Source organism: Homarus americanus, unplaced genomic scaffold (assembly GCF_018991925.1).
Source record: "Homarus americanus isolate GMGI-L3 unplaced genomic scaffold, GMGI_Hamer_2.0 scaffold45562, whole genome shotgun sequence".
In the NCBI taxonomy this organism is placed as follows: Eukaryota; Metazoa; Arthropoda; class Malacostraca; order Decapoda; family Nephropidae; genus Homarus; species Homarus americanus.
The window spans coordinates 1,003,058-1,027,006 of record NW_024744839.1 but is presented as its reverse complement, the minus strand read 5'-3'; the positions used below and the strand labels follow the sequence as shown (position 1 = coordinate 1,027,006).

Below are 23,949 nucleotides of genomic sequence, written 5' to 3'. Positions count from 1 at the left end.
TAATCACTCAGCAGGTGTGTGTGTGTGGGGGGGGGGTCCAGCTCCAGTGGTGTGTTGTGTGCTGAGGAGCGGCGTTGGTGGTCGATGGCTGGGCGCTGCTGTTCGCTTGTATACGTCAGTGATTCGTAGTGTTACTCAGAGTAAGACTGTAATTAACTATCTGGAGGGATGTGTGAATTAGACTTGTTAATGTGGCCGCCGAGGGAGAGGCGCCAACGCACGCACGCACGCACGCACAGTTTCAATATGTTTAAGAGAAGGAAAATACTTGGGCTCCGAATTTTCTTGATCTAATTTTTTTTAACTTGTTGTGAGGAAGAAAAATGAGGAAAGTCTTGAGGGAAAATGACAATTATAGGAAAACGTGCCGGGAAGGTAAGGGGGGGGAGGTGTGTTGAGGTAAGGAGGATGTGAAAGGGAGGGAAGGGAAGGGTGAAGAGTACTAAGTTAAGGATGGAGGGTATTGAGGAAGGATGTGAGGGCAGGAAGAAAGATGGTCGTAGGATATAAGAGGCGTATCCTAACCTAACCTCGCCTAACTAAACGGATGGTAACCTAACCTAACCCAAGTCTAATCCAGCCTCAGGTAAGCTAGTCCGCTGTGCCGTGCTCTTCCCGCTATCAGTGTACCCCTCTGCACACCCACCGCCCGGGAACTGTGCCTTCAACTGCCTATTGGACCACCAGTGTGTCTTTCTCTCCACGTGAGGAAGACAGTCTTGTTTATATCAATACTCACGGTTCATCATCATATACGCGACTGACTGACCGGGCGCTTGACGACCTCCGAGCACTCAGGAAACACGTGTTGTTATTATTATTATTATTATTATTATTATTATTATTATTATTATTATTATTATTATTATACTCAGTTTGGTTACTTACTGGAGAACAGTGTTGTGATTAGTAGTAGTAGTAGTGGTGTGTGTGTGTTGGGTAGTGGTGTGCGCATTGCGGCTCCCGACAAGGCGAGTGACCTTCCTTGCGTACTCTGTGTGTGTGATAACTCTCTCTTTTTTTACTGTATGTGTGTATGTCTGTCAAGTATGTAAGTATATGTATGTGTTCCTACAATCCCTGAGTGCTGTCTTTAAGAAGCTGGTGGCAGCTGTGTTGGCTAGCGACTCATTCCAGCGCGGTACTGTGTGTGTGTGTGTGTGTGCCACCAACTTGACACATTAAGAGAAGCTGTTACACACACACACACACACACACACCAATTTATGGAATCTACTTCATAGAAGCGTTTAGGCGTTTCCTTAGGTTAAGTTTCGCTACGTCACGGAGTGTTATGATTTGATTTGAACTTAGTAATTCCTTCAACAGGTTAAGACGCCATGACCCTCACAAACATGATATTTGATATTTGAAACGTTGATGATAAACAGCGGTTGATTGATTGTCACTGTCCGTGATTGGTGACGTTAACAGCAACATATTACGGACGTGTTCGTGAACATGAACTTAATATTAAACTGGTGTGTTTACTAAAGATAATTATATAGAAAAAATGAAAGCTTTCCCCGGTTGATAATTGGGAGCAGCTCGCCAGGTGTGTTGAAGAGACCAGGTGTGTGAGGGCCGCCGCCATGGGATGCCCACATGAGAGAAACAGGTGATAGTGAGGGCCCACGGTGCCTGTTGACAAGGGGTTGGCGGCGTGGGCACCCTGGCAGGCAGTAGTAAGAGTAATAGTGGAGGAGGTGGGCGTGGTGGTGGTGGGCGTGGTACCATGGGTGGACCATCATGTTGGTGGTGGGCGGCTCGGTAGCAGGACCATGTTCAGTGAGCTGTGTCGGGAGACTCTCAAGAGGTCGGTCATCGAGGGCATCCACGCCTTCCAGGACCTACTGCACTCCAGGACACGTGAGTATTGTGGCCTCCCTGTCTCCCTACCTCCTTACTTCCCTGCCTCCATGCCTCCCTGCCTCCTTACCTCTCTGCCTCCCTACCTCCTTACTTCCCTGCCTCCCTACCTCCTTACCTCCCTGCCTCCCTACCTCCTTACTTCCCTGCCTCCTTACTTCCCTGCCTCCCTACCTCCTTACTTCCATGCCTCCCTGCCTCCCTGCCTCCCACCTCCTCCGTCCCTCACCTCCTTACTCCCTGCCTCACCTCCCCTGGCCTCCCACCTCCCATCTCCATGCCTCCCCGCCTCCTCACCCCCCCTGCCTCCCCACCCCTTACTCCCCTGCTTCCCCACCTCCTGCCTCCCCACCTCCCCACTTCCCCTGGCCTCCCCACCTCCCCTGGCCTCCCCACCCCACAGTTCCCACCCCCTCCTGGCCCCCACCCTTTTTACACTCCCCTGCCTCCCACCTCTTACTTCCCCTGCCTCCCCACCTCCTTGCACTCCCTGCCTCCCCACCTCCTCCGCCTCCCTACCTCCCCCACTCCCCACCTCCCCACTCCCACTCCCCACCTCCTACCTCCACCTGCATTCCCTCACTCCCTGCCTCCCCCAATCCTTACTCTCTCCTGCCCCCACCTCCCCATTTCCTGGCCCCCACCTCCCCACCTCCATGCCTCCTGCCTCCACTCTGCCTCCCTACTCCTTACCTCCCCACTCCTTCACTCCTCCCCCACTCCCTTACTCCCCTGCCTCCCCTACTCCTTTACCTCCCCACTTCCTTACCTCTGCCTCCCTACTCCTTACCTCCCTGTCTCCCCTACCTCCCCCTCTTCCTCCCCCATCTTCCCTCCTCCCTATCCTCACTACTTCTTCCCTTTAACCAACCCCCCTCCTTCCCTCCTCTCCATCCCTCCCACTCTCCTACCACCTCTTTCTCCCCCTTCCCTCTCTCTCCCTCTCTCCCCTTCACTTCTCCCCTTTGATCATCTCCCCACCTTGACATTCGGGCCTCCCCGGACCTTCAACACTCCCACCAAATACGTGAATATTACTTCTCCCTCCTCCCCCCACCCCTAGACTACTCACCCCATTGTACTCTCCCCTTTTCACCCCTTTTCCCCCTTCCTCCTCCTCCTTTGACAGCGTACCTAAGTCCTTCCTATGGCATAAGGACTCGGGTGGTACCATAGTCGCTAATGGTGACTTAAGTATGTCTGTAGGAGAGGAGACCCACACCCTTTCCCTCCCAACCCTCCCTCCCACATTTCCTCACCCCCCCCCACTATATGAAGTAGTTAAAACGCAACATTAAATTCCGGTGAAAAATTTTTCGTAAGAGTTTTTAATTTTTTTTTTGTGGTTGTCAAAGGCACCGTCTCGGGTGTTCCTTGTGTTACTCTGTGTATATTTACTTCATCTAAATTTCTCTTTAAACTCCTAAAACTTGATGGTTTAGCTCAGGGTGTAGTGGTGGAGGGTGGGTAAGGGTGTAGTAGTGATGGGTGAAGGTGTAGTGGTGGGTGGGTGAGGGTGTAGTAGTGGGTGTCAGTACGTGTATATAGAGAACGGTATTGCGTCCTGGCTCATCAATCACCTGGCAGGCGTCTGGCGTCTACCGTCTACCCTCTGAATGCCCACCTCCCTGATACCCATCCCCAACCCTACTCATCCCCACCTTACCCATTCCCACCCTACCCATCCCCACCCTACCCATCCCCACCCTACCCATCCCCACCCCACCCTCAATTCTTAGTGACAGTTTCCTCAGCGCCAAACACTGTATCGTGTAGTCTTTTGTGCCAGTAATGTATTCCCTTGTCTCGGCCTTCTTCCTCCGACTCTATTCCCCCCCACAGTTACCGCCATGCCTCTATTTTTCCTTTCCCTCCTCTAACCCTGGCGTGTGTATGTGTACTGCTTCTTGTGTAACCTGTTTAGTGTTGATGTTGTCAGTTGTGGTGTTGATGTTGTCAGTTGGTGATGTTGTTGTTGTGGTGTTAATACTTCTTGTTGTTTGTTTTGTGGTGGGGTATTGTCTTAACTGGTTCGGTAACAATGTGTCTTGGATCAGCCAACACAAGTACAGATACAAACACAGATAGAGACAAGTGAAGAAACAAGAACAAACACACAACAGAAACACTACTCAGGGTATAAGTAATGAAAAGTAATATACTTTCTCTTTATACATTTTTAAGTGGCAATGGGAGGGGGGGGGGCAGAGTTAAGTAAACACGGGTTAGACCTCATATCGTGCTGCTCACCCGCTGGAAATATACTGTAGGCGAGGTGAGGAGTTTTGTGAAGACGTAGAGAAACAAACAAGAGTCTCTCTCTCTCTCTCTCTCGACATAAACAAAGACTGGGGCGGCACGGATGTTTGAAGGTCGTGTGAGAGAGAGAGAGAGAGAGAGAGAGAGAGAGAGAGAGAGAGAGAGAGAGAGTCGAAGAATTTGAGGAAGAGAATAGAAAAATAGAATAGAAAGAATTAGAGAGAGAAAGAGAGAGAGTTTCCCCTTATTGGTGTGTCCAAACAGCTTAGTTACAAAACATTTATTATTTTACTGTAATAATCCCCGGTGCCCCGACACGTGAGGGAAGGAGGGAGGATGTAGTGGAGGGAGACTGTGTTATATCTGCCACCAGAACACACTAGATCTAGTCAGGTAGGGGCTGAGAGGGATGTTGGGGGTGGTGAGAGGGGTGCTGGGGGACTAAGAGGGGTGTTGGGGGCTGAGAGGGGTGTTGGAGGCTGAGGAGGGTTGTTGGGGGCCTGAGAGGGGTGCTGGGGGACTAAGAGGGGTTGTTGGGGGGCTGAGAGGGGTGTTTGGGGACTGAGATGGGTGTTGGGGGGCTGAGACGGGGGTTTGAGGGGCTGAATCAACTTCGATATTAATGTTTGTCCTTGACCATTTTTTTTATTTTGTTTTAGAGTAAATAATTTTGTTCAAATCTTTAGCAGTAACTCTTCTGTCTGAACATTTTTGGGGTCCTTGGATAGACAGTTTACAGCTTGTATTTTTTCCTCTTGTTGTGTTAGCAGTTTACTTTATATACCGCCAGAACAAAATGACAAATTGAAATAGAAAAAGAGGGTTTGTTTTGGTCAGCATGAGACAGGCTGAGCCACTCACCTGTACAGTATAGCGCTAGCCGGAGCTCTGACAGTTATATATATAATGGTGTGTAAACTTCAGCTGGTGTGTTTATATCGTTCTGAGCACACACACACACACGAGGCCGCAACACCCAAGACTGACGCAAGAATGTGAGAACTGGTACACTAAACCCTAGCTGTGTGTGTGTGTGTGTGTGTGTGTGTGTGTGTGTGTGTGTGTGTGTGTGTGTGTGTGTGTAACGATGCTTGAGAGAGAGAGAGAAGGGGTGCACAACTGAGGGGCAGCACATGTGGAGTGAGTGGAGGAACATTAAGCATTCATGTGGCGCACTATGACATTGTCTCCCGTCTCCTCCCTCCCTCCCCGTCACTGTCTCACACACACCCACGCTGGAAGGAAGGTCTCTCACGTTCGTTCTTTGTGTCTTCATTGTCTCTCTCCTCTCCCACAGTCGCGCGCCAGTAAATCTCTCTCTCTCTCAGTTGCCACACACACACACACAGCTAGGGTTTTGTGTACCAGTTCTCACATTCTTGCGTGGGTCTTGTGTTGGTGTGGCCTCGTGTGTGTGTGTGTGTGTGTGTGTGTGTGTGTGTGTGTGTGTGTGTGTGAGAGAGAGAGAGTCTTAAACTTCTGGTGTTATTGTTTGGTCCACCTACACCCTTAACCTGGCCCACAAGCACCTGCACGCCTCATTGATTCACTTAACACATGACCGCCTCACATCACCACCCACCCAACCTCCTTCCTTTCTAATGTTATGCACACCAACACCGTCCGTCACTCCTGGCTGTAGGGGGGGGGGGGTTAATAAAAGCAGGGTTTGTTTTCCTCCTGTGATGATGATTATTACCGACGGAGGAGGAGCGTGAGTGTAGGGCGGCCTATGTGGAGTATATATAGTTAACAGTTGTATGTCATTCTCTACGTCTCCCACTAACTGGCTCTCCTCCACTTCTCCCACTAACTGGTTCTCCTCCACGTCTCCCACTAACTGGTTCTCCTCCACGTCTCCCACTAACTGGTTCTCCTCCACTTCTCCTTCTCTCACTTATACCTTCTCCCTCAGCCCCAAGTATCAGGTCAACAGTAATGGCGGCATGAATCGAGTAAACATGACGCGGCGGATATTTTGAGAAGTGCTCCAAGATGTTTCATAAAGATCACTATAATAATTTTGGTGGTCAGACCCGCCGCCATCTTGAGGTTCAGGACGAGAAGGTCGAGGGTGACATGATCGACGTTTATTTATTTATTTATTTTGACGTCTTTTTGTATGTTAGTTGATTTACTTTTTACGTCCATGGGAGGTGTGTGTGGGGGGGTGGTGGGGTGTGGGGGGGTGGTGGGGGTGTGGGTAGGGGGTGGGTGGGGGTGTGGGTGGGGGGGTGGTATGGCATTGTTACCACGTGTGTTATGTTGTGAAGGGTAGATGGATGTTCCCATGTTAAAGTTGTGTTATAAAGGCTAATTTGACTTAAACTGTTCAGTGTATTGTGATGATAAAAAAAGCCGAGTAATTTCTGTGTTCTGACTTTGCCTTTGTTTTTGTTATTCTATTTTTGGTCAGTGTTGTCAAGGATGTTCATTGGATTTGTTTGTTTTCTGTTTTATTAGAGTTTTGTTCCAATCCTTTTGCTGGTTCAACTGTGTGTAAACAGGGATCGTCTCGTTCTCCAGTGCTCCTTGGTATTACGTTTTAGTAAGGTTGGGTCCGTGTTCCTGAGACTCAAGTGTGTTTTAGAAGGACCTGCGTTGGCTTTCCTCAGCACAGATTGTGTTTTAAAAAGGAGGCAGAAACGCAGGTGTTACAAAGTGACATTGAAGTGTCCAGCCAGCCAGTGTCCTCCACCCACCCTCCCTCCCTCCCTCCCGCATCCTCCTCCTACTTTCCCTTCCCACCATCACCTCCTCCCCCTTCCCTTTCTCTCTCCCTCTTATCCTTCCTTCCTTCCCTCCTTCCTCCTTCCTCCTTCTACCTCAGGACGTCTCACACACACATTGTCTCGTGTCTTTGTTACACATCTCCACATTTTCCCTCACATCTCGCCGTGTTACAGCTGACGGGCCACTTTTCTTCACAATTGAGGTCCTCTGGACTCATTTCTCTGAGTGCTGTTGCGTCAATACCAATCCCAACGGCCTGAATCCCACTGGACACAAAATCCTACAGAATAAAAATCCCACTGGGCACAAAATCCCACCATCAGAAAATTGTACTTAAACTTTGCATAATTCAGTCCGCTCAAGCTTCTTCTATGACTCTGTAAGCTTAGGTTAGGTTAGGTTAGATTAGGTGTGTGGAGGGGGTCTGGTAACACGGGGAGAGTGACGCAGGGAGCTGTGTTCAGTGGTGTGTGTGTGTGTAATGAGGTCAATGGTCGAGATTACCGTGTAACTTGTAAGCCGTTTTCTATGTAATGTTGTTTGGAAGCTTCCCGAGAGAGAGAGAGAGAGAGAGAGAGAGAGAGAGAGAGAGAGAGAGAGAGAGAGAGAGAGAGAGAGAGAGAGAGAGAGAGAGAGAAGAAAAGAGAAATAACAATAAATAAATAGATATGGTGATTAAAAGAGAGAGAGTGAGAGAAAGAAAGGTAGAGAAAGAATGAAAGAATAACCTTGTGGCCAATTTTGAGCCCCTTGATGTGACTCTTTAAATTATTAATAAAAACTCGTAATCCCAGCTGGTCGTAAATGGCGTTTGGTGCATTGAGGCCCAAGAGGCGTGCTGGAGTTACCCCTTTCCACCACCACTACTACCCAACCACCACTACTACCACCACTACCACCAGCAACACCCCTCTACTACCACTTCAATTTCACTTACCACCTCCCACCACTAGCATTACCACCTCCCACCACCACAACTCCCCCATCACCACAACTCCCCATCACCACAACCCCCCATCACCACAACCCCCATCACCACAACCCCATCACTACAACCCCCACCACACAAACCAACCCCCATCACCACAACCCCCCATCACCACAACCCCATCACCACAACCCCTGCATCACCACAACCCCCATCACCACAACCCCCCATCACCACAACCCCCATCATCACCACAACCCCATCACCACAACCTCCCCATCACCACAACCCCATCACCACACAACCCCCATCACCACAACTCCTCATCACCACAACCCCCCATCACCACAACCCCCCTATCACCACAACCTCCCCTATCACCACAACCCCCTATCACCACAACCCCCATCACCACAACCCCCCATCATCAATACAACCCCCATCACCACAACCCCCATCACCACAACCCCCATCACCACAACCCCCATCACCACAACCCCCATCACCATGAACTCCCCATCACCACACAACCCCCCATCACCACACCCCCCATCACCACACAACTCTCTATCACCACACAACCCCCATCACCACAACCCCCAACCAACCTGCTCGTGTATATTTCCACACGTCACCCGTCGTAAAACCCCGGACCAGCACTTAATACTAGGGGGTTGATCTCCTTAGTGGTGCTGGTCACTTGCTAGAGGACAGACAGACAGACAGACAGACAGTCAGTCAGTCAGTCAGTCAGTGCATGTCTGACTGTCTATCCTGGCCTCTGCAGTGCATGAGAAGGAACCTTAACCAAACCCTTTGAGACCTGAAAGGTTAAATCATTATAATCAAAGGGTTAAATCGTTGTCATCAAAGGGTTAAATCGTTGTCATCAAAGGGTCAAATAATCGTCATCAAAGGGTTAAATCATTATAATCAAAGGGTTAAATCGTTGTCATCAAAGGGTTAAATCGTTGTCATCAAAGGGTTAAATCATTATAATCAAAGGGTTAAATCGTTGTCATCAAAGGGTTAAATCGTTGTCATCAAAGGGTCAAATAATCGTCATCACAGGATTAAATCATTGTCATCAAAGGGTTAAATAATCGTCATCAAAGGGTCAAATAATCGTAATCAAAGGGTTAAATAATCGTCATCAAAGGGTTAAATCATTGTCATCAAAGGGTTAAATAATCGTCATCAAAGGGTCAAATAATCGTCATCAAAGGGTCAAATAATCGTAATCAAAGGGTTAAATAATAGTCATCAAAGGGTTAAATCACTATTATCAAAGGGTTAAGACAACAGCAAGGGTTAATCAGCATACGAGATGATAGGTGAGAAAGATGGGTGTTTGTGGGGAAATACTGAGAAACACGAGAGTAAAGGAAAGTAGTCGAGTCAGAAGCAGACGATCGGGAACACCTCGCTGTCTGATAAGCGTAGTGACGGCTATTGGGGGAGGGAGGGAGGGAGGGAGCAGTACAGGTAACTATCAGGTTTATTGGAGAGGGAGAATATGCTGGGTGCGTGCGTATATATATGTGCGTGCGTGCGTGTGTGTGTGTGTGTGTGTGTGTGTGTGTGTGTGTGTGTGTGCGCGCGCGTGCGTGCGTGCGTGCGTGCGTCAGTCATTTTCCCCCAAGTGGTTGTGTATCGTGCCTAAGATAGCGGTGTGGAGGTGTGTTCACATGTCTCATTATATAACCCACATGTTGTTATAGCGCTCACTAACATGGCGTCCACACAGACACTGCATACCTCTCGTCTCCTCGACCTCGGCCGCATCCCCCCCACGTGATATTGATGTGGGTGGTGAGAGTGGGGGCGGAGGCAGGCAGGTTTTGATGGTGAGTAAAGCTTATTTTTTTTGCTGCATGAGAAGGGTTGTGACGTACAAGAAGTTACACCATAACTCTGTGGGTGGAAATGACCTGCCGAGCTGTATCGCCGCTACTTCTCTGTAAATGGACACTTTTTCTCGGGAGGTTTACGGCCAGGTGACTCTAATGTGCTGGCGGCGTGGTATTGAACCCTGCTAAATCATCATCCTTCTTCCCCCTCCCTCCCTCCCTCCGTGCAGGCTGTTGGTGACTCATGCTAGTGTTTATTTTACACGTTAATATATATCAGGCCATCTCCACGTACTCAGGTTAGGTCCTCGTACTCAGCACAGCTCCTCGTACTCAGGCCAGGTCCATGTACTCAGGCCAGCTCCATGTACTCAGGCTAGATCCACGTACTCAGATCCCCACCTAAAAAATATTTATAATAATATTGAGAGAACCTTACCTGGATGTATTAATTACCCACAGGTGAGGAGACAGGTGTAAGGTTTAATTAAGAGATGTTCCACCTTCTCTCTTGGCTGGAACAACAGAGTTTAAGTACAAGTTTTATTGGTGTTTTATCTTGTGTTTGTGTTATTAAAAGTCAACCAGTTACTTGCATAGCTGTGTGTGTGAGGGGAGGAGCTGTGTTAGCTGTACCATAAGACTGTTGTTAACCTCACCTCACCTCACCTCACCTCACCTACCTTCACAGTCTCCCAGCTACATAGACATTGTTACACAGATTTCTTTATGGAAAACTTTTTCTTTCGATCCCAGACTGTGTAGTGACAACCTCATCCAGTGTTGGCAGAGACAGACACACAGATATAATTTTGTTGCGAGAAACCAACATTACACTGTCTCACAACACCCCCCTCCCCTCCCCCTCGGTGTGTATTATTCCAGTAACTTGGTCCACTTGGCTGCTCTAAATCTCCTCCTTCAGTTTTCTGTCGCATGAGTCTGCAGTCGCCCGTACCTCCTCTCTCTTCTCTCTCCTTCCCCCTTTCTCTCTCCCGTTTCCTTCCTGTCTCTCTCTATCCCCCTTCCTCTCTCTTCTCCTTTTCCTTTCCTTCCTCCTCTCATTCTCTCTCTTTTTCCTCCCTCTCCCCTCCCCTCCCTCTTCTTCCTCTCCTCTCTCTCTTCCTCCTCTCCTCCTCCTCCTCCTCCTCCTCCTCCTCCTCCTCCTCCTCCTCCTCCTCCTCCTCCTCCTCCTCCTCCTCCTCCTCCTCCTCTCCTCCTCCCCTCCAAGCCATGTCCAGCCACTTGAGTCGCTACCTTACGATCGACTTGTGCCAAATTCATAGTGTCGGGAATCTTTGTAATTTCCAGTGCCTGTCTGTTATTTTTCCTCCTCCTCTTTCTCTCTTCTTCTTTTTCTTTCTTGTTATCTTCCTGTCTGCTTTGCGTTTTTCTTTCTTTTATCTTTCTTTCTTTCTTTCTGTTCGATCAGTAACGAATCAAGTTATCGTCAATCGGATATCTTGTCACCACTCGCTATTGTGTTTACATCTGTACCTCGATATACGATGCCTTGGTGCGGTGATAGGTGTAATTATCTCAGGTAAATCCACCAAGTTGCTCACCTGCCTGTAAGTTGTAAGGGCGTAGATAGTGGTGGTGTGTGGTGAGGGTGGGTGGTGTTGTGGTGAGGGTGGTATGTGCTGAAGTAGTGATGTCACCACCATTATGTACTAGCAGCTCGTGGTCACATATTTGGTGGTTTAGATCATCATCATCATCATCAGTGTAATACAACATAGTCATGAGTGTGTCCGTCGCTCTATCTCCCTATAAGATTATTTCATTACATTTATTTAATTAATGAAAACAATGCCTTCATTTATCACATATCTAATAACCAAACTGGGCCATTTTATCACATTTAATCAGTAACAGCGTTGGGGGGTGTATTTTTTATCATTTTTCATTAATAAAACTATTCGGTTATTTAATTACATATATACTGTATAATTACTAATGATGTTTTCTCCTCACACAGGTAGGTGATGGCGGCCACTACACCCCGGTAATGTGACTCACTCTACCTGTTCTAACACCTGTCACCGTTACTCACCTGTCGTGTACATCATTGTTTAATTGTGTGTGTGATCATGGTAGAGGGTGAGCGGGGGGGGGTTGTGTGTGGTCATTGTTGTGGGAGTCGTAAAAGTGAGGGTGCCCCGTGGGGTGTGGCGCTGCGACCAGGCTTCTACTCCTGCTGGTGGTGGCGGTGGTTCTTCATCTGGCTAATTGTATTGTATTTAGCTTGTGAGGCTTGTCAGGGCGACTATTACCATGATGCACGCACACACGCACACACACACACACACACACACACACACACACACACTGTTTTTTATTTTCTGTGTGTGTGTGTGTGTGTGTGTGTGATTAATTTCATGGTTCAGACTTCAGCATATTAAATGTTTTATATTATATTCTGTAAAAAACTTGCATCATATCGCCTTCATTTAACCCGATTAGTTATATATGAAAGCGGCGTGTTGATCAGAAATATATGAGGATATTCTATAACTACAGTAACTCGCCATTCATAAACTAAATACATAAATAAATTAGTAACTTTGGCTCGGGTTTCTATTTATATCGCGTTGAATAGGCATGAGTGGGGGGTTGTACTGAGCTGAAGCCTGCCGTGCGTTGTGGGGTGATGGGGTTGGGTGGGTGGGGGGAGATGGGGTGGGATAGGATGGGACGTATAGGGATGGAACATGGCGGGGCCAGGCGGGGGGGGGGGGGCGGGGCGGGGCAGGGCAGGGCGAGATGGCTGGTGTCCAGGTGAGTGTGAACGCCAGGTGGGGTCTGTGTGAGCCCCGTAACATACCTTTGTTAGGTCCGGTGCGGCAGCTGGTGCTAATTACTGCGGTTCACCACACACACGTGCTTGGTTCAGGAAATTGCTGCGGTCCACCTATCGCATAACACTGGTTGGTCCATGTAATTACTGTGGTCCACCTCACACTTGGTGGTCCAGAGAGTTACTGCGGTCCATCTATCTCATGCCCAGGAAGGACCCTATAAATGCTGTGGTCCAAATCTCATGGCACTTTCTGGTCCAGGTAATGACTGTGGTCCACCTGCTGCTTGACAATGGCTGGCCCGACAGAGGGAGAGGAGAGAGAGAGAGAAGGGGGGTGGGGTACACGCCACTCTCCCTTCTCAACACGTGATTCATTACCTCATTTACCAAACAGATTACCTTCTGAATCACCTCACCCACCACAGTCGTCCGCCGTAATTTATGACTGAACACTACCGGAGTTTTGTCATGCACGTTCATTGTGGTGGTGGGATGGTGAGTGTGTGTGTGTGTGGTGGTGAGAGGATGTGGTATGTGGTGGGATGGTGAGGTGTGGTGGTGGTTGTTGTTCTGTCACTCACCATCATCATGACTACATAGCCCTAAGGTAACATTACTCCTCTTCACTATAAGCTTCCATAATGGTTTTCGTTAATGATTATGGATCAGGTCAGCCAATAACGCGGCCATAGTGATTATCTCAGCTTGATGGATGACCTGACGCTCAGGTGTGGTGGTGAAAGTTGACTTAGGAGACGAGGTGAGGCAGTAAGGTGATGAGGTGAGGCAGCATCTACAAGGCGGCGACATGTCCACACAAACACTTGATGATGACGGTAGGTATAAGACTGATGGCTCCTTGGTCTGGTGGGCGCCTGTTAATATATGTCTATGAGGGAGGGGTAGTGGTATGGAAGGGAAGGGGGAGGTGGGGGTAGTGGGGAGGAAGGGAGAGGGTGGCATGGAGGTGGTGGGTAGTGGCATGGAAGGAAGGGGGAGAGGTGGTGGGTAGTGGCATGGAAGGGTGGTGGGTGGTGGCATGGAGGAAGGGAGAGGTGGTGGGTAGTGGCATGGAAGGGAAGGGGAGAGGTGGTGGGTGGTGGCATGGAAGGAAGGGGGAGAGGTGGTGGGTAGTGGCATGGAAGGGGGGAGAGGTGGTGGGTAGTGGCATGGAAGGGAAGAAGAGAGAGGTGGTGAAGTGGGGCGTGGAAGGGCGAGTCTGGAAGAGAGAGAGGGGAGGATTTGTGGATGGGATGATGGAGATGAGGTGAAGGGGTGGGTGGAAGGATAAAAAAAAAACGTAGAAAAGTGTTAATGGAGAGATACGAGGCATAGTGGATAGAGGAAGGGAGAGAAGAGAGAAAAAGAGATTAAAGGAGGGTTTATGGAGAAGGAAAGACAAACACCCTTCCCTCACCCTCCCCACGAGTGAGGGAGGTCCGGTGGGAAAGGAAGGGACGAGATTTAGAAGAACAAAGTATGGGAAGAGGGGGCTGATAACACGCTCCGCTAATTGTATTGATGGTGTTACCTGGGTGTGGGGGTCTCTGCAAGCATCCTCCCCTCCTCCCCCCCTCTTCTACACCACATAAACACACTGACTGGACGATGGTGTTTATTATTATTTAGTTGAATTTGAGCTTTACCTCCCAAGTGGATGACCTAAGTGGGGGGAGATTTTTTTATTGTGTGTGTGTTAAAGATCAATTAGTGGTAGTAGTCTATACATTACAGGTAATACAATGAACCAGTAATGTACTTTTCACTTTTACTTCCAACTTTTCCCATTCCAACCTAAGGTAAAAACAAAAAAAAAATGCAAATTGCTAATCCCAAACTCAAGCGAATGTGTAAAATAAAACTTCTTCCCAAACTTCAATATAATTTGGAAGGTCGAGTGTTTCTTTAATTAACTGTAAGTGAGCAGTTTGTCTTGACCTTGTGGTGGGTGTGTGGTGTAGACGTTTGGCAGGTGGGGAGGGGGTGTTGTGTGTGTGTGTGAGAGAGAGACGTAATCCCACCTGGCCCCTCTCCCCTTAAGCAAAATCTTGACGACATGTTATTCAGAAAGTTCTCTAGATTGAGCATAAACCAGGCTGGAGGCAGGTGGAGGGAGTGTGGTGAAATAAAATGTCACTTCAAAGAGTTTTCCCCCGTATAGAACATAATGACGTCTGGAGGAAGGCAAGAGCGAGGTGGAAGGTGGAACTCGGTAATGTGAGATATCCAGTGCAGCAGAAAATGGAGGTGAAAGACGGCCGGGGGGGAGAGATGGGATGGATTCTATGTATATACCTTAAAGTGGCCCACCCGCTTCTTGATCATGTTTCCGTGTGTGTGAGTGTGAGAGAGGCCGGGCGAGGTGAGACACTTTAGGTGAGGGAGGAGCTGGGTGAGGTGAGATACTTTAGAAGAGGAAGGGAGAAGGCATTGGCGCTTCTCATACAAAGATCATGTCTGTCTGTCTGTGGGTGTGTGAGGGAGGTGGTGATTGGAGGATATACACCTTGAGGACATCTTGTAATTCCATGAGTAGGATGACTTAACCCCTTGAATACAATGAGTTACGTTCACTGTACTCAAGGAGTTATATCATCGTACTCAAGAGGTTAAATCATCGTACTTAAAGGGTTAAGCAGTGGTAGCAAGATTCTTCAGGTGTGAGGCCAGGTGTGGACTTTGGTTGTAGAGTAACGAGCGGTGCTGACAGGTGTTGGTATGGTAACACTGGGCCTCCTTCCTGTACAATAGACGCCTCTGCCTCGGTAATATTTTATAACCGCTGAATTTGGAACGTTCCAGCCCCAGGGGTTGATTATCTTACAGAATACACAGTACCAAGTGTTATTATTTACAAGCTTATTAAAATCTTGTGTAATGTATGTGAATAATTCCTATGGTAATATGGTAACTCTTTATTTTCACTTTGCTTCACCCTGAAATACCTTAGGGTCATCTTAAATATATAAATAAATAAATACATGAGCTAAATGAGCCAAACACCAGAGTGAATTTTGTTTATTAAATCATTGTTTGTTTGTGTTGTCATCAGAAAAAGTTATTAATATCTATCAAGGTTCTGTAGAAAAGAGTTGTGAGCGTCTTACTGTACGTGGTAAAGCTCATCTTGGTCTGATCTTCCCGCGTGTTTTACGTCCTGACTCCCACACCATCGCTGCAGGTTAATTACTTTCTTTATTAAGGAACTTCATGAGTTTTGTCTAGAAAAATTTGCCACTCGGGAGATATATGAGGGAGGGAGGGGGTGAGACTCCCCCCCCCCTCTCATTGCGGCAATTATAGCATTTTTTTTTTCAGAATTTTTTTTTATTTCATTCTTGGGTTTTTATTTTAATTTTTGTTAACACCTCCAGCACTCTACACCAACCCGGTAGCTATAAAACAATACTAAAATTAAGCTCTGGTGAAAATTGCTGGATGGGGGAGAAGCAGGTGGCCGGTAGCGTGTTGTGAGTCTCGGTCCCACCAGTAAAAACATCGCTCGTCTAGGGTTTAATATTTAATTGGACTATTAGTAAACGTGACGAAGTTAACAACGAGTTCACATATAAAGTATTCTGGTGTGTGATGTCTCTCCTACCTGTAGTTTGTTGATGATATTTTGTGTACAGGAAGATCAAGGAAAGGCATATCCTCCTCATCCCCCTCCCCCCTTTGAGGTCTCTTTAGGGGGGATGGATCCTTCTCTTATTCATTTTGGCCGAAAATACTTGGTCTGGCCATGATAGTTTGGGGGCATTTATTGGTGATAAATTTGAAAGTTTGTGGTTCCTTGAGTGTGAATTATTTTCTGTGTGTGTGTGCGTGTGCGTGTGCGTGTGTGTGTGTTCTCTCTCTCACCTTTAAGTTTCAGTTCACCCCCAGATATGACATACAGAAATAGCAGTAGTGAGTGTGTGTGTGTGTGTGTGTCAATAGATGGGAGGTCTACCGCGCCTTGACAACTGCGAAACGAAGATAAACTTACTTTACATGTGGGCGTCTCTTCCCCGTGGAGACGACCAAGATAAAGTTTTCCATCTACACACACACACACACACACACACACACACACGAGTTTCTCTCTACTCGTTGATGTTCCAATTGTGACTTCCTGTTTGTGTTTGCATGTGTAAGCAACAGTGCGTCATAGTAATGCTTTAAAATGGGGTCCAGTCCTCATAGAACCCGACCTAACCCTGATCATTCGGATAAACCCCAGTCCTAATGGGCCCCTGTTAGACTGGGGGCTCATTAGGACAGGAGGGGGCCCCACATTTGCTTCCTCAGCTCCGTGTCAATACAAAGACTTGGTGACCCTCGACACCTCCATACTCCAGCACCAGGGGGCCAGATGCTCTCCAACAGTCGCACTTACGTCATTTAAAAACGCATCCCTCGGGCCAAGTTGAGATACGGCCGTCACCAGAAGCTCCCCAACAAAAATGGGACACATCGAAATTGCACTGAAAGTTTACCGTATCAAAATTATTAGTATTTTTTTTATTAGTGATAATAATGGTGATTGCAGAAAGCGAGGGAGATAGTGAGACGCCGGCTGAGAGCTGGGTGAGCCGTGACCATTCACATTGTTCCGCCGACCATCACCATATCCTCTTATTTAACACTCATATTGAGTTCTTGCCCTCCTCTCTACCCGCCATCCACACGCCCCTCACCTCAACCCCCCTCCACACCCGTAGATCCACACCTCTTCCCCGCCCTCTTCCTCCTCCCCTCCACACACCGTAGATCCACCTCATCCACCGCCCCTCACCCTCAATCCCCCTCCACCTCCTAGATCCACCTCACATCCCTTACCATCCACGCCCCTCCGCTACTAGGTCACCTCATCCCATCCCACACCCACACGCCCTCACTTCACCTCAGATCCACACCTCTACATCCCGCACCATCCACGCCCTCACTTCACCCTAGATCCACACCTCATCCACACGCCCCTCACCTCAATCCCCCTCCACACACCTCTAGATCCACACCTCCACATCCCGCACCATCCACACGCCCCTCACTTCACCCCTAGATCCACACCTCATCCACATCCCGCACCATCCACACACCCCTCACTTCACCCTAGATCCACACCTCATCCTTACACCATACACCGCAGCCCAATAGCGGAAGTACGATACGTTTATTGGTGTTTTAAGTATTTACACGACACAGCGGAAGGTCAAAGGTCACCTTCACAGCGGAAGGTCAAAGGTCATCGTCACAGCTGTAGGTCTAAAGTTAGAATTTATGTAATTTCCCGTGTGACTTTTTTCAACCTCTATAGACGGGAGTGTTATTGACCGAGGCGGAACAGTACCTTGTTTCCTCACTCTCTGTCTGTCTGTCTGCCTGCCTGCCTGCCTGCCTGCCTGTCACACAAGTTTATTAGAAGAAAAACCACAAGTACAGCTTAATATACTGTCATAAAGTGCACGTAAGTCACTCAAAAAATCATCTATACAAAATTGTGTTGAGAAAATGACACAACGGACGAAGGCTTTTGACAACTCTACCAAGACAACAGGAGTCACAGTGTTCATTATGAAACTCATCGATCACCCCAAATACAGATAGTTTCTTGAAGTAACTGTACACTAAATTACTGTATATTTTTTCAGTGTTTCGGGTCCTGTAGTTAATGTAGCATGGTTGGTTAGGTTAGGTTAGATGGTTAACTTGGTGTGGGAGTGGCAGCTAAGGGTTCTCGTCACTCTGGCCCGTAAATATATCGTAAATGAGCATCAGACTGGTGGAAAACGTGTTAGGACAAGGCTGCCTCCCACACAACTTGCCCCGCACTTATTTCAACTTTGAAGACTTTCACTTTACAGCCAGAACCAGGTGTTGTCTCCTCACCATCTTCCCTTTGTGTTTCTCGTCTCCATATTTAAGTGTGGTGGTGGTTGTGATGGGTTGTAGTCGTGGTTGTGGCGGTTGTTGCGGTGTAGCATATGGTTGTGTTATGGTTGTGAAGTGGTGGTGGTTGTCGTGTGGTGGTGGCGAGGGTTGTAGTGTGGCTGTGGTATAGTGTAGTGGTACAGTATAGTGTTAGTAGTATCAAGTAGAGCTGTGTGTTCCTTACAGTGAAAGTGCATCACCCTTGTCTCCCGCCCTGCCCGCCCACCAGTCCTGACTGACCTCACCTACAGCAGCAGTCAGGTGTGTTTACCCCGGCCTCTTCCCCACAGGATATTGTGAACCTCAGAGTCATGGAGTCACTGGGGCCTTGATGTTATTTCCTGCAGCAGAACGCCGCCACATACTCCCCCTGTACACTCCCTCCCTCGGTTGCCCCCGCCCCGCCCACCCTTCACCTCTGCCCCCCCCCCCGCCCATTCACGTCTGCCCCCGCCGCCCATTCGTCTGCCCCCCCGCCCCGCCCACGTCCGCCCCCCCTGCCTACCCTTCACGTCCGCCCCCTGCCTACCCTTCGTCCGCCCTCCGCCCACCCTTCACGTCCGCCCCCCGCCACCCTTCGTCTGCCCCCGCCCACCCTTTGCCCCCGCCACCCTTCACCACTGCCCCCGCCCACCCTTCACCTGCCCCGCCCACTACCACTGCCCCTTACCACTGCCCCCGCCACCTTCACCACCCCACCACTGCCCCGCCCCCCTTCCCACCCTTCACCACCCCATACCCTTCACCACCTGCCCCCGCCACCTTCACCTTACCCTGCCCCCACCACCCACCCATGCCCCCGCCCCCCCCACCTTCACCACTTCCCCCGCCCACCCTTCACCACCTTCCCCATACCCTTCACCGCCACCCGCCACCCTTCACCCTACCCCCCCGCCCACCCTGCCCTGCCCCCCCATGCCCACCTCCTTCATTTCCACCAGCCCCCTTCCCACTGCCCCATTCACCCTTTCACCTGCCCACCCTTCACCCTTATTTTGCCCTTTGCCCTTCTGCCTTTACTGCCACCCTTCACCACTGCCCCCCTATACCCTTCACCACTGCCCCCGCCACCCTTCACCACACCTTCACCGCAGCTTTTTCCACTTCTGCCCCCGCGCCCACTCACGCAGGCCCATTCAAAAATGGTGAGTCTGCAGTGATGCCCGATGAACCTGAGTTTTTCCCGCCAGTAGTAGTGAATGATACCAACCCCTCCTCCCTTCCCTCCTGCTTCTCCCCCCCTCCTTTCTGCTTCTCTTCCCTTCTGCCCCTTTCTGCCCTTCTGCCCTTCCCTTCCTTCCTTCTGCCCCCCTTCCCTTCTGCCCCTTCCCTTCTGCCTCCTGCCCCTCCCTTCCTTCTGCCCCTTCTTCCCTTCCCCTCCCTTCCCTTCTGCCTTCCTTCTTCTGCCCTCCCTTCCTTCTGCGCCCTCCCCCCTTCCCTTCTGCCCCTCCTTCCTTCTGCTCCTTCTTCCCCCTCCTTCCTTCTGCCCCTCCCTTCCCTTCTGCCCCTCCCCTTCCCTTCCCTTTCCTTCTGCCACTTCCTTCCCTTCTGCCCCTCCCCTCCTTCCTTCTGCCCCTTCCTTCCCTTCCTTCCCTCCCCTCCTTCCTTCTGCCCTCCCCTTCCTTCTGCCCCTCCCCTTCCCTTCCCTTCCCTCCGCCCTCCTTCTTCTGCCCCTCCCCTTCACCCTCCCCTTCCCTTCTGCCCCTCCCTTCCTTCCTGTCCCTCCCCTTCCCTTCTGCCCCTGCCTCTCCCTCCCGCCCTTCCCTTTCACCCTTTTTATAACTTTTGATATACATTAAAACCTCCATATAACGGACTCACTCTGTCCCTCTCTCCATATAATCCGTTAAATGGAAGGTTTCACATCTATCACACCCTCCATATAACGGACTCACTCTGTCCCTCTCTCCATATAATCCGTTAAATGGAAGGTGTCACATCTATCACACCCTTGATATAACGGACTCCCTTTCCACACAGTCTGTTAAATAGAGTTTTTCACTATCTTATTTCAGTAATAATTTGAGAAGATAATGTGGACATGTCAAATACTTTTTTAATGCCATCACTCAGGCCGTGTTCAGCTGTGTTTAATGCCACTGGGTCATCATCGCTACGTTTAGAGGTGTTAATGCTAATGGTCAATTTAAAACACGTGTGTACTGTTTTATCCACTGGGACACGACGGGTGTTTTATGTTCACTCGACTTAATGGCAAACTGATCTATCACACCGAGGCCTGACAGTGTGTCCAGTCCTGTGAAAAATGTAAAGTAGATCTAGATTATAATACGGATCTAGATTATAATACGGATCTAGATTATAATACGGATCTAGATTATAATACGGATCTAGATTATAATTCGAACCTAGATTACAAAACGGATTCATTAGTAGCGAGTGAGAGTAACGCGGGGTGAGTAAGTGAAACGTGGGTGGATGACACCGTAGACTTTTTCGGCAACTGAAGGTTGGGCTCTGAACATGACTTTAGATTAAATTACTGCGTTTCTCTTATATTTGGTGTTACTATAACGTTTTTAATATATTACTGGGATGTTTCTGGTTACATTTTAATTACTGGGTCGTGTGGCTGTTAGTAATGATAGTCCCTTGTACCTAAACTAGTGCATCTACCTGTAAGAAGGGATTTGTACGTGTAGTTATTGTAGTTTCTAATTCACTACAATATACGAGTGAATGTTGTACCTGTAGATTACGATGATTTATGAGTTACTACAATTAATCAGTATAATGCTTTTATTTATATCTTCAACAGGTTTTCTGAAATGAATTAATTAATGGTCTTCTTAATTGTGTTTAATGAGTGTAGAGCAGGGAGGGTCGTGCTGGGCTGATGGTTCTTAACGCGTGTGTGAGGGTGTAGGGACGGGCGGCTGTGATTAACTGACTCAATTACTGAAGGAGGGCAATGGTAGTGGCTGGCTGGCTGGCTGGCTGGCTGGATGGATGGATTGGTGGGTGGGTGCAAACATGACAGGGAAGTGTAGGGATGTCCTCAGGGTACTCACAGTCGTTCCTGTGTATAACCTCACTTATAGGTGCATCCAGCCACACATACCTGCCTGTCACACCTGTCCACCTGCCATGAATGGATTAACTTTCCATGTAACCTTACACTTTACAGATATGCTTCCCTCCCAGTACCCCCACACGCACAGAGGTATCCTGCCCCCACGAGCATCCTTACACACACACACACACACACACACACACTCTCTCTCTCTCTCTCTCTCTCTCTCTCTCTCTCTCTCTCTCTCTCTCTCTCTCTCTCTCTCTGTCTCTGTCTCTGTCTCTCTCTGTCTCTGTCTCTGTCTCTCTCTCTCTCTCTGTCTCTGTCTCTCTCTCGTGTTAAATGTATGGTTCCCAATTTCGCGTGAAGAAAATGGTGATGTTTTTCTACCAGACACATTTTTACCTTGTCCCCACTGTCGTATTTTCTTGAAGCTTCGTAATTCTTTAAGATAGTTGGATGGATGTAACATTCTAAGCTTGGTGGAGATATTGTGTTGAGGAAAATATGGAAGGTTGAGAGATGTTTATCTTTACTGTTGTCTTAGTCCTGAATATTGTTGGGGGGCGTAGACGAGAGGCTGCCAGAAAGGGGAGAGACGGTAGGTAGTGTGGGATGGTGTGGTAGGTGGTGGAGGGAGAGGGTAAGGTGTGGCAGACGAAAGAGAGGGTGTGGCATTGTTATGACAGGTGGTGATGGAGATGATGTACCAGGTGGTGGTGCGTGGTGAGCCCAAAGAAACACTTAAGGAATGGGAGCTGGTCTTCGAGGGGTCTGGGAGAGTAACAGCTGGCAGATGGAGGTGAGGAGACCCCTACACCCCCCTCCCCTGCCCCTCTTTACCTCTCTTCCCACCCCCACCCCCTCTTACCCCCACCCATCTTCCCTCACCTCTTCCCCACCTCCCCTCCCCGCCCTCTCCCCACCACCAGAGAACAGAACCGCCCTTACCATCTCTCTAGTATGTCAGCATTAACACTTCTAGATCGTGATGAGGTCAGCGAGTTTTGGGTCAGCGGCTGTCACTTGTGTGTGGGAGGTGTGGGTACTTGAAGAAGATAATCGTGTAGGTGGGTCAGGGACGTGTCGCCTCTAGTGTCCCTCACAGCCTCCAGCTTCTGTTCCTCCCTCACTCATGATTTATTTGATCTTTAATTTATTTTGTCTTGTTTTTGACTTTGAGAAAGTTTATTTTTAGGGGGTGAAGTGTTGTGTTGTGGTGTGGTGTGGTGTGTTGTGGTGTGGTGTGGTGTGGTGTGGTGTATGGGTATAGTGTAGGTGGGAGAAGAAGAGGTGGGTGAGAGAGGCCCACTTGTCACTCCCTTCACTGGGCCATCCACTCTAGTCTTCACTACGTCTTCATGGTATAGCGGCTATTGATCTGTGTCCCAGACTGGCTCACCACCCCCGTTCTCCTCTCAGCCACACCCCCATACTACCCACGCTGTCTGCCCCTACCACCACCACCACCTCGAAATTATTCTTGAGGTAGTTAGTGGTGACGCGTGCTCCTAGCTCTTAAGACAGAAGCCACATCCAAGATACTCTTCAGTTGAACATCCACAAAGGCATTACAAAACTCAACGTCACATTTGCAAATTTACGTTGATTTAGTATAGCTTTGTATGTTCACCCTCATATCTCTCGCTCGGGTCCTGAAGCCACGTCACATTCATTCTGGACGTAATTAAACTGCTATTGATACATCATTAGTGAGAATAACCCGAATTTATTGAGTTGTCGTGGCGTCATTGGGGGAAAGTCCTCACAGTCCACATCCTCTGCCCGCGATCAATGGAAACAGAGTGCATTAACAACTTTTACCTGGCTCAAGTGCCTCTTGTCTGCTCGCTGGGCACAGTAAGTGGGTTAGTCAATGCGATCTGCTTATTCATAGTCAGTAACCGTCCTATACTGTCCTCCATGTTGCTCCGCCGTAGGTAAGACCTTTGGTGAGTATCTGATATCTATGTTTATTATCATTGATTGACGTTCTTTACCTCACTAGTTGAGTTACAGAATTATTCACAATTAATCACATCTTCTTACCCTGTGACTTGTATCACAAGGTCAACATCTAACTCTTCCGTTACCCAGCCTGGTCCCTCACCCAACAATAGGTCTCACATTCCGCCTTCTGCTGGCACACGTCACCCTACAGGTTCTGAGCTCCACTGATAAGCATATCTTCCAGTTCCATTCGTCTGATTGCCTCGTTTATTTCCCTCACGTCCCACTCGGCCTCCAGAACCTCCAAAAATTTGTGCTTGGCGGTATAGCTGGTCCCACACGCGTACTGTAAGTCCAAGGCCAAATGCACATTGACGGTCATTCTACTTACTGGCGATGGGGTTCCCGGTACCTGTTTACCTTCCTTTTACGACACACACGAATACCAGGGATTATTATTATGGCCCAACCTCCAAAGCCAACTGTATGCAATAACTGTATGCAATAATCATTAATATTACCTAGAGCATGATTTGTAAACAATATTTTCAATTGGGTGTGGCAGTAGGAGCGACAATCGGCACGGATCTTTGTGTGTTCCTGAGTGGTG

At 48.7% G+C, this 23,949-nt stretch overlaps 1 protein-coding gene across 1 annotated transcript in view; it reads left to right on the top strand.

Annotated features, from left to right (window-relative positions):
- The first annotated feature begins 1,766 nt into the window (after positions 1–1,766).
- Positions 1,767–23,949, top strand: part of LOC121878142 (protein split ends-like) — a 94,967-nt gene continuing 72,784 nt past the window's right edge. The window contains 1 exon segment of the mRNA XM_042384157.1: positions 1,767–1,869. Within this exon segment, the coding sequence (XP_042240091.1) occupies positions 1,782–1,869 (88 nt within the window). The 5' untranslated portion in view covers positions 1,767–1,781.